At 35.4% G+C, this 9,688-nt stretch overlaps 2 protein-coding genes across 2 annotated transcripts; both read right to left on the bottom strand.

The window, feature by feature from the left end:
- Positions 1-2,288: 2,288 nt before the first annotated feature.
- Positions 2,289-5,208, bottom strand: LOC110604447 (cysteine-rich receptor-like protein kinase 25). The gene is made up of 7 exons (XM_021742605.2): positions 4,345-5,208; positions 4,028-4,165; positions 3,814-3,935; positions 3,451-3,661; positions 3,124-3,361; positions 2,893-3,043; positions 2,289-2,800 (listed from the first exon to the last, which is right to left on the bottom strand). Exons 1-7 carry the CDS (start codon positions 5,129-5,131, stop codon positions 2,480-2,482), a joined length of 1,968 nt encoding a protein of 655 aa, XP_021598297.1. The 5' UTR covers positions 5,132-5,208; the 3' UTR covers positions 2,289-2,479.
- A 533-nt stretch (positions 5,209-5,741) lies between these two features.
- Positions 5,742-8,634, bottom strand: LOC110604443 (cysteine-rich receptor-like protein kinase 25). Its single transcript, XM_021742602.2, has 7 exons — positions 7,790-8,634; positions 7,504-7,644; positions 7,305-7,426; positions 7,004-7,214; positions 6,661-6,898; positions 6,397-6,547; positions 5,742-6,315 (listed from the first exon to the last, which is right to left on the bottom strand). Exons 1-7 carry the CDS (start codon positions 8,601-8,603, stop codon positions 5,992-5,994), a joined length of 2,001 nt encoding a protein of 666 aa, XP_021598294.1. The 5' UTR covers positions 8,604-8,634; the 3' UTR covers positions 5,742-5,991.
- Positions 8,635-9,688: the final 1,054 nt, after the last annotated feature.

The raw sequence follows: 9,688 nt of genomic DNA, 5'->3' as shown, positions 1-9,688 counted from the left end.
GGATTTTTGAATCAGTCCATCCGTGGTGTGATTTGTTGTGCAGTGACGCATTTCATGATAGCATGTTTTAAATATTCTTTTTATAGTTCTACTCACTGGGCATTTAGCTCACCCCTCTCCCCTAACCCCCAGGTTTGCAGGTACGGGATAGATAGAGAAGGCAGGAAGAGAGAAAGTCATATGTATGCAATAGTTAGTTGGTGGACATGACAATTGTATTATGATGATATGTAAGAGATTACAGTATGTATGTAATGAAGTTATTGAGGATAGAGTTGTGCTTGACCATAATATATTGTTAATCCCTTTTGTATATACATGATCTTATATTATGATGTTTATGTAAACTAACTCAACACAGGATGTTTTGCCTTTAAGGCTTGATGAGATCCCACAGAGGGACTATGTTATGTATATGTTCAGAATATGCACAGGTTGAGTTAGTTGATGACAGTATGTATGAAGAACAGTTTTAATTTTTATGCGTGTTGTTGATCATGTATGGGATTATACAGGTTTACAGGTTATATGTCAGGCTTGCTACGGGTCCCGGCGGCCTTAAGTCGACCCGGATCCTAGCGCCGGTAGCGGTCCGATTTTCGGGTCGTTACAACAATCTATTTATAACTAATCATGATAATGAAAATATTTTGAGTTAAAGAAGTGACCGTACAACTTAGTTTCGATGCCTTTCTTCCACGATTTGTGAATCGCCTCTGCGTTGCCCTTTTTCATTATATTGGCATCTTCCTATGTCCGACTTTCGCCATGTGGCTTTTTGATATAGGTGGTGATTTTTGGGTCTTTCCCCATCCCGTGGCACCACAGAGATAGAGAATGAGAACTGCGGTTCTTCCCGAGCAGAGTTCAGATCATTTGAAGAGCTTCCGATGTAATTTTCATCGTGATTGGCCATGTGGATTTCAGTGGGTGTAGTAAGGATGAGAACTTCGCTGATGAGAAGATCCCCTTCGTTCCCACAGACGACGCCAATTGATGATCTGAGATACAAAAGAAGATAGAGTTTCTGGTATATGTGAGTGAGCTTAGTCCCCTTGTTTCCCCCCTTTCCTCCCTATATTTCTCCTCTTTTGTATTCTAGCGATGTGTCCTCATCATACAGGGTCGTACGTACGGATGTTTTCCTTTCCTTCCATTGTCAAACGGCTATTTAATTCCCTCCTGCACCTCTATGGGCCTGATTCTGGATGCAAAGGGGCCTGTAACCCTACTGACCCATGCAATCGAGTAGACCGAACTTTAACATCTCGGGTCCTGACCGTATTAGGTCAAGCCTGTTAGCCTAAGACTTAAGTTGTGCTCAGTAAAATAGAGCGGTATTCTAAAGTGTCTGAGACTCTAATCTGACCCTCTCTTATGAGTTTAATAAAGATCGGAATGTTCGAAACTCAACTGTTATCAATTAACATTTGATATTTTATATATAAATCTCATTAAACTTTTTATTTTTAAAAATTTCAACGAATAATAAAATAAATATTTTTTACAAAATAAATGTGATATAATTTAATAATATTATTAAAATATTTGGTCCCACAATGAGAAGGAGACTGGGATATTTCCGTCTCCTATTGACTATTGAGAGTAAAAGTCAAGAGTCTATGGAAAAGTAAAAGAAGGGACAAGCATATGATGTAATTACAATTGAAATTGATACATCAATTATTTAACGGATAGAAGGCCTGGTTCCGGATACAAAAGGGTTTGTAGTCTTATGGACGCATGCAATCGAGTAGACTAGACTTTGACATCTCAGATTCTAATTGTATTAGGTTAAATTTGATGTATTAAATTAGATTTGTTAGTTTAAGAGTTAAGGTGCATTCAAAAAAATAAATTAATATTTTAGAGTGTTATAAGATTTTAATCTAATTCCCTAATAAAAATTTGAGTGTTCGAATATCAATTAATATTATATATTTTATATATAAATCTATTCAACTTTTTATTTTTAAAAGTTTTCATGAATAATAAAATAAATATTTTTTACAAAATAAATGTAATATAGTTTAATAATATCATTAAAACATTTGGTCCCACAATGAGAAGGAGACTGGAATATTTCTGTCTCCTGTGACTATAGAGAGTAAAAGTCATAAGTCTATGGAAAAGTAAAAGAAGGGACAAGCATGATGTAATTACAATTGACATTCGGCAGCTAATAAATTCGACTTTGTTTCTGTCCATTAAATAATTGATGTATCATTTTCAATTAGAATCACAATCCATAATTTAACTCAAGGCTTAAATAATTACAACTAGTTTCAGATTTTATCTGATTTTTATATTAATTTAGATATCGTTTTGTATCTTTTTTATAACTATCCATCAAGAGAACAAAAATACAGCAGCAATATGTTGGATAACTATTAACATACATTTAAAACTTTTAAAAAAAAAAGAAAAAAAATATAATATTAATATTATTCTACACAACCCCATCGTAGAAACCTATGCTCTAACGAGGGTATATTTCAGTAACAGACATTTCATTGGCAGATAATTGGATTGATTGAACAGAGTCCAGTTCCTCTGATTGTGTTTTCATCTCTGTTCCACTGTGGAGAAAAAGTCCAGGTTGTTCTGGCAGTGGCAAAACAATGGAGGAACTGCTGTGCATTATAATAATTGATTTCATGGTAGGTCTACCTCCTGGATTTTCTTGAACACACAATAATCCAATATGGATGCATTTAGTTATCTCGTTTCTTTTGTACGAATTTCTCAGAACTGGATCCATAAATTGCAGCGTTGTCTCTTCGCACCAATGTTTCCATGCCTGCAGCAATGATCATGCACATCGAAAAGTTAATACTAACCCATTAATATTCACCCGATGACATATTTGTTACAAAATTGTTTGATACTCGCATAGCTCAAGAGGTCCTCAGCTCCATCTGCTTGGCAAAAAGAACTGTTCTTTTTGCCGCTTTTTATCTCGAGAATTAAGACTCCAAAACTGTATACATCAGACTTCACAGAGTAATGTCCATGCATTGCATACTCCGGAGCCATGTATCCACTGCAAAACGACAACAATACTCAAACCATTACTTGAAGTTACTAATTCTTTAGCTAGCCGGAAAAATTTACTGAACTTACAAGGTACCAACAACTCTTCTTGTATTTGCTTGCGTTTGATCTGCTCCAAAAATTCTTGCCATGCCAAAATCTGATATCTTCGCATTCATATCCTCATCTAACAAAATGTTGCTAGCTTTGAGATCACGATGGATAATTCTTAGCCTCGAGTCTTCTTGAAGGTAAAGCAGACCCCGAGCAATGCCTTCGATAATCTTATACCGTGTTGGCCAATTCAGTTGTCCTTGTTTTTCAGTGTCTAACCAACCATCAAAATCATCCAATTTAAGTGAAAATAAGGAAGACGGAAGAACATTCAAGAATTAGATGTGCTTAGAAGAGCCAAACCAAATAGAAAGTAGTCAAGGCTTCCATTAGCCACATATTCATATACAAGGATCTTCTCTTGTCTATCTAGGCAAAATCCCAGCAGCTGCACCAGATTTTTGTGCTGAAGCTTAGCTACCAACATAACCTCATTCTTAAATTCTGTTGCACCTTGCCCAGAGTTCCTTGATAGCCTCTTCACGGCTATTTCTTGCCCATTATACAGTTTACCCTGAAAACATACTATATTTAGTCTTTATATTAATTGGAAAGTCAGAGTGCAAATTTAAGAATTCTGAGCATTCAAATTGAGAATTGTACACATCATAACAAATTGTGCTACAACAAAAGAAAAAAAATAAATAAAAGGAGGAAAGTTCTTACCTTGTACACTGCACCAAATCCACCTTCACCTATCTTCTTGTCATCAGAGAAGTTGTTTGTGGCATACCGAATTGTGGCCAAATCAAATTGCAAGGAGTTTATATTTGTAATTTCATCCCCAACTACATGGCCCAATAAACAGTTCAGTCCTCTTAAACATTCACAAGCATGAAAAATTCTGAAACATTCTAAGATTGACAATAACTGAAATTACCATTTTGTTCTTCCAATGCATTGTATTTCTTCATTGCTCTCCTTCTTAGAAAACAAATGCCCAGGGCCAGTAGCACTAAGGATATAACTACAGGAGCAATAATGGCTGCAATTAACTGTGTTGGTATCCTACTTTTTCCTGCATATAGTATACAAGAAAGCTTGAAAATTACCCATTTTGAATCACTATTTCCTAACTGTTCCTTCATAAATTCTCATTTTTTTTAGATGGGATTCCTAATCTCATCCAGAAGTCTACAAGAACAAGATAGTTTTCATTTTTAACAAAAAGGAAAAGACCTGAAGAAAAAAAAATACCTTTATCTTTTGTTGTTGACGGTGAGGGTGCTGGAATGGTAGTATTGATTCTGTAGAAGGGAAACAGTTCATATCTAATAATACAGCTTGGAAGCAGAACCTTTCCACCTCGTTTCCCAGTGCAGCACATGGGAAGAGCAGCTATTGCAGATTGAAAACATCTATTGCAAAGGTACTCGGAAAGATCTGGCGTGCACTGCACTAGACTGTAAAGTGTTTGAGAACTAGTAAAATTTTCTTCATCAGTTGCAAACTTTTTAAAAGATTGTGATGCTGCTTTTGAAGCTAAACTGTTCATTGTACTGGCTAACAACTGATTGAAGCGTTCAGGTTCCGTAACGTTCTCTGGATCAGGCAGGTCAAAGCTGGGCACTTCTCTGATGATGGAGAAAATAGACTGGTTATTATAACGTAATAAACATTCTTCATACCAAATATAAGATTCCTTTTCTCTGGGACAACGACGGATTATCTCTTTGGCCGCTGTATCGACGCATTCTCGACAGGTAACTGAAGGGATGTCGCCACGGCAGAGAAAGAGGCCGTACACAACATCAGGAGGTTCTCTGCCAGCAGCAGAGTTGTAGAACCCGTTGCTGCTTGTGGCGTTGGAGGAAAGAGCAGAGAGGACGGAGTCGAGATTGACCTGGTAAGTGCTATTGGGGGTGAAAATAGTTGTATTTGAGCAAAAGTGGACGCTGTAAGTAAGGGCTGCTGCACTGGTTGCACAAATCAAGAATCGCATGAAAATCAACACAAGGGTCATGAAGAGATTGAAGAGAATCATTAAGATGATTATTGATTAATCTCAGGTTTTTTTTTTTTCTTTTTTTCAGAAGTAATGTAAATCAAGTTGTTTCTTTGCTTTAAAATTCTTGGTACCCTGATTTTGTCTTTTGCAGTGGGAGAGAGAGAGAGATAAGGACTGTAGTCTGTAGGAGCCTAGGTCGTGAAGAAGCGAACTTGGACGCGGAAACCTTAATTGACCTCACCTGTGACCTGACGTTGATGGTTATAGTTTCTTGGACTTTCTGCATTTTCAACGGGCAGTGGAGGATGTAGGCCACACTATGAATTGAATCTTTATTTTTGCGCTATTGAAATCATGGAACTACAATGACAATATACACACTCCTAATAGAAGGTAATCTTCGGATTGGTCTTTAAGAACCAAAGTCTTAATTCGAACCCGATATTTCGTCAAGAAAATTCTGTGGGGTTAAAAATCTTGGCCATTTCTCTAATTAATTCATGCCTTTGATAAGAAAGGTCAGCTTGCTTTACACACCGTGGCTTCTAGGTTTCAGCGAAGCCGGTGAAAACTAGTGCATGACACGTGAGAGTGTACATGCAAGAAAAATATGAAAAAGCATTAAAATAAAACCATCTTTTGATTATTGATTATTGTAAATTGAGTGTAGACATAAAGAACCTGCTTGCACTACTGGGTTCTATTGCTTCATCAGAATTGTTTGTTGAGTATGTTGCTTATAGATCGAGGAGTAGACAATAATTTTCCAAATCTAAACCGTGTAGCTTTTTGCATAATATTGCATACATTTCCAAACCATATAAAGGTTTTAAGAAAATAGTAGAATACAAAATCTTACTAATTAGTTTTATGAACCTATATATATCTGCTCATTTCTACCGAGGCTGTACTTCAGTGATTGAGGCCTCATCTACGGAATATGGCATAGACTTGCTTGTAGTTTGATGTGATCCCAATTCTTTCCACTGATTTGTTTCACTATGAAGAAAAAATGCTGGTTTTTGAGGCATTGGAAGAGTGACAGAGTAGCTATCCAGCATGAGAACTATTGTTCCCATTGTAGGCCTCTCAGCTGGATTTTCTTGAACACATAATAAACCAAGTTGTATGCATCTCATCACCTCATTTTTCGAATAAGAATCTATTAAATTCTTATCCAAAAATTGCAAGGCTGTTCCTTCGCTCCAGTGTTTCCATGCCTGCAAAAATCATGAAACAATATTCAATAATAATACACTAGATTGTTAAAGTAGGTCTGCAAGTTGGAACTTTTTGCTCACACAGCTCAATAGGTCCTCAGCATCGTCTGATTGATCAAATGAACTAATCTTCTTGCCGCTTATAATCTCCAGAACAATAACACCAAAACTATAGATGTCAGACTTCAAAGAATATCGACCGTGGATAGCATACTCAGGAGATAAATAACCACTGCAGACCAGCAACATCCAATATGGCTATATCAGTTAGCTTCATAAGAAGCTTATGATAACCTTTTGAGTAGTTAAAAAAAAAAAGAATGAGAACTATGATCAGCAACTTACTATGTTCCGACAATTCTGTTCGTATTGTCCTGAGTTTGATCTACTCCTAAAATCCTAGCCATTCCAAAATCTGAAATTTTTGAGTTCATTTCTGCATCTAGCAATATATTGCTAGTTTTGAGATCCCGATGTATAATTCTAAGCCGAGAATCTTCATGGAGATAAAGAATTCCTCGAGCTATTCCTCCTAAAATCTTGTAACGTCTTGACCAATCTAAGAGTCCTTGTTTTTCAGGATCTACGCATGCAGATATTGCAAGTTAAAACTTAAAATAGGGCTAGTTTAGAACATATTTGATATAAAGAACAAAAAAAAAAATGAAATATATGGATGAAGCAAGACCAAAAAGGAAGTAATCAAGGCTTTTGTTGGGAACAAATTCATAGATGAGCATCTTTTCTTCTCCTTCCACGCAAAATCCTAATAGCCTCACAAGATTTCTGTGTTGTAGTTTGGCCACCACCACAACCTCATTCTTAAATTCTTCTAGACCTTGCCCTGAGTATAAAGACAGCCTCTTCACAGCAATTTCCTGTCCACTAGGAAGTATGCCCTGAAAAAGATCTCCACCAAATTATTAGAGAGAATCTAGCAAAAAAGTTTGTAGTTCTGCACACATAAATTCGTAACAAAAATTTCTCACCTTGTAAACCACTCCAAATCCACCTTCACCTAACTTGTTTTCTTGAGAAAACTTGTTCGTGGCAGCTTCTATAACGCCAAAATCAAATTGCAGGGACTCTACAGTTGAAATCTCATCCCCATCTACACAAACCAAATAAAATATCCAATGAATGCACTGCTCAAACCCTTCCAATAAAATTGTACATGCAAGTTTTTACCACTTCGATCTTCTTGAGTAGGACTGAACTTCTTCCTTGATTTCCTTACTAGGAAACAGCAACCAATGGCAAAAAGAAGAACAGAGACAACAATTGGAGCAACAACGGCAATTATGGTTCCCGTAGAAATGCGACTCTTCCCTGCATACCCAAAACTCAAAGGATTTGACAGTTACAGTTAGTAATATTAAGTTCAGCACAATAAGAATTGAAGTATTATCTCCAAGAGAGCCTCAATTGGAGTTTGAGCCAAATTAATTGAAAAATATTTACACCTCCATCGCACCTCTAGGCTTTGGAGCTGGAGGGAGAAGCACTGGTACTGGCGACGGCGCTGGGGCGGTCGCCTCAACTCGATAAAACCTGTACAGTTCATATCTAACGTTGCAGCTGGGGAATATAGTCCTGCCCCCTTGCTTCCCATCACAGCACCTGGGAAGCCTAGCGATGGCCTCATGGAGACAAGAATTACACGCCTGAGCTGATAAATCCCATGTGCACTGCACAAGTGTATACAAAGACTGAAAACTCGTGAAATTCACTTCTCCAGTGGAAAACATCTTGCCAGAGCCGGACCGATCATTCGCTGCCCGTGCTGCTGTATCATTCATTGTTTTCTCCAACAACTTCATGAATCTCTCTACCTCACTTACATTCTGGGTGTTCCACATTCGTAGCCAGGGGCGATACTGCACTTGAGAGAAGAATGATTCGTTGGAATAGCGTAACATACACTCGTCATAGTAAATGATGGATTCGTTGTTTCTGGGGCATCTTCGAATGATCTCTTTGCTTGCAGTCGCTACACAATCTTGGCAGACGTCTTGCGCAACATCCCCACGACAAAGGTAGAGGCCGTAGACCTTGGTGGATGGGTCTTGACCAGCGGTGGCGTTGTAGAATCCATTCTTTTGCGTGGAATTGGAAGAAAGAGAAGAAACCAGGGAGTTTATATTTTTGTCGTAGATACTGTTTACTGGGGAAATGGTTGCTTTTGGACAATATGTGTACAAATAGACGATGTCTGCTCCATCGAGGAGGTTGAAGAAGCAAAGTACGATGGTTAACAAAAGGTTTATGAAGATATTGAAGGAATCCATGTCCTGATTATTGGTTCAGTTTCCTCTTCCTGGAGCTCCCTTTAATATTTGCTTTGCTTCAGCATATATTTATTTTTTATTTTTAATATGAGTATTTTTTTTATATATAACTAAATTTAAATTATTGAATAATTTAAAGTAATTATGAGTTTTATTTATAAGTAATTTAAAATTATTAAATAATTTAAATTAATTATTTTAAATTAAGTAAAAATAAATACAAAAATAATTTACATTAAATTTAGCCGAACTGTTACATAATCAATTAAATTATTTTTAATTAAATAACTATTAGAAATTATTGAATATGCTTAAAATTATAATTTTTTTTATTAACATAAAAATTAAAATTTTAATATAATTTATAAAATACTTCCCTGTAATGAATTGAATTAAATTCATTTTAATTATAATTATCTTAAATCATATTGAGTTGGATTGAATAATTAATTTTAATTTAAAAAATTAAATTTTCATATTCTAATTTTTTTTAAAAAAAGTCAAATTTGATCAATCTATTAGAATGAAACCAAAGTTAAAATAAAAGTGAACTAAAATCAAAATAATAAAAATTGAAAATTGAGAGAACCTTTTTATTAAATTCCAAATATGCTACTTCTACTACTAAATCGTTAATTAGTTTCAAATTTAAGTCTGATTCATAGGTGTGCCCTGCAATTTTTTTTTCGTAGAATTATCATTTATTTAATGATTAAGTATATATCAAGTCAAAAAATATTCTTTTTTTTTTATAAAATTATAATAAATTTTATGTAAAAATATATGTTAAATATTTTCTTTAATATAGCACTAGTCTGGATTTTTTATGGTTTTAAGATAAATTTGCTTGCTTCGATTAAAGAAAAGAAAAAGGACGAACATATTTATTTTGTTGCGTGTCAAATAGAAATAATTACATCAGCAATACACGTCACTGCCATGTGCTATGTTGCATAGTTGAATGAGTCAAAAGACGAAAATACTCCACTAAACCAAGTTCACATAAATAATGTAAATAGGATTGATATAAAATTTTATATATTTATATTATGTATCTAATGAATTTTAAAAGTATATTATTTTTC

Source organism: Manihot esculenta, chromosome 17 (assembly GCF_001659605.2).
Source record: "Manihot esculenta cultivar AM560-2 chromosome 17, M.esculenta_v8, whole genome shotgun sequence".
NCBI classification, from domain to species: Eukaryota; Viridiplantae; Streptophyta; class Magnoliopsida; order Malpighiales; family Euphorbiaceae; genus Manihot; species Manihot esculenta.
Note: the sequence above shows the minus strand (reverse complement) of the source record. Positions and strands in the feature narration are given on the sequence as shown.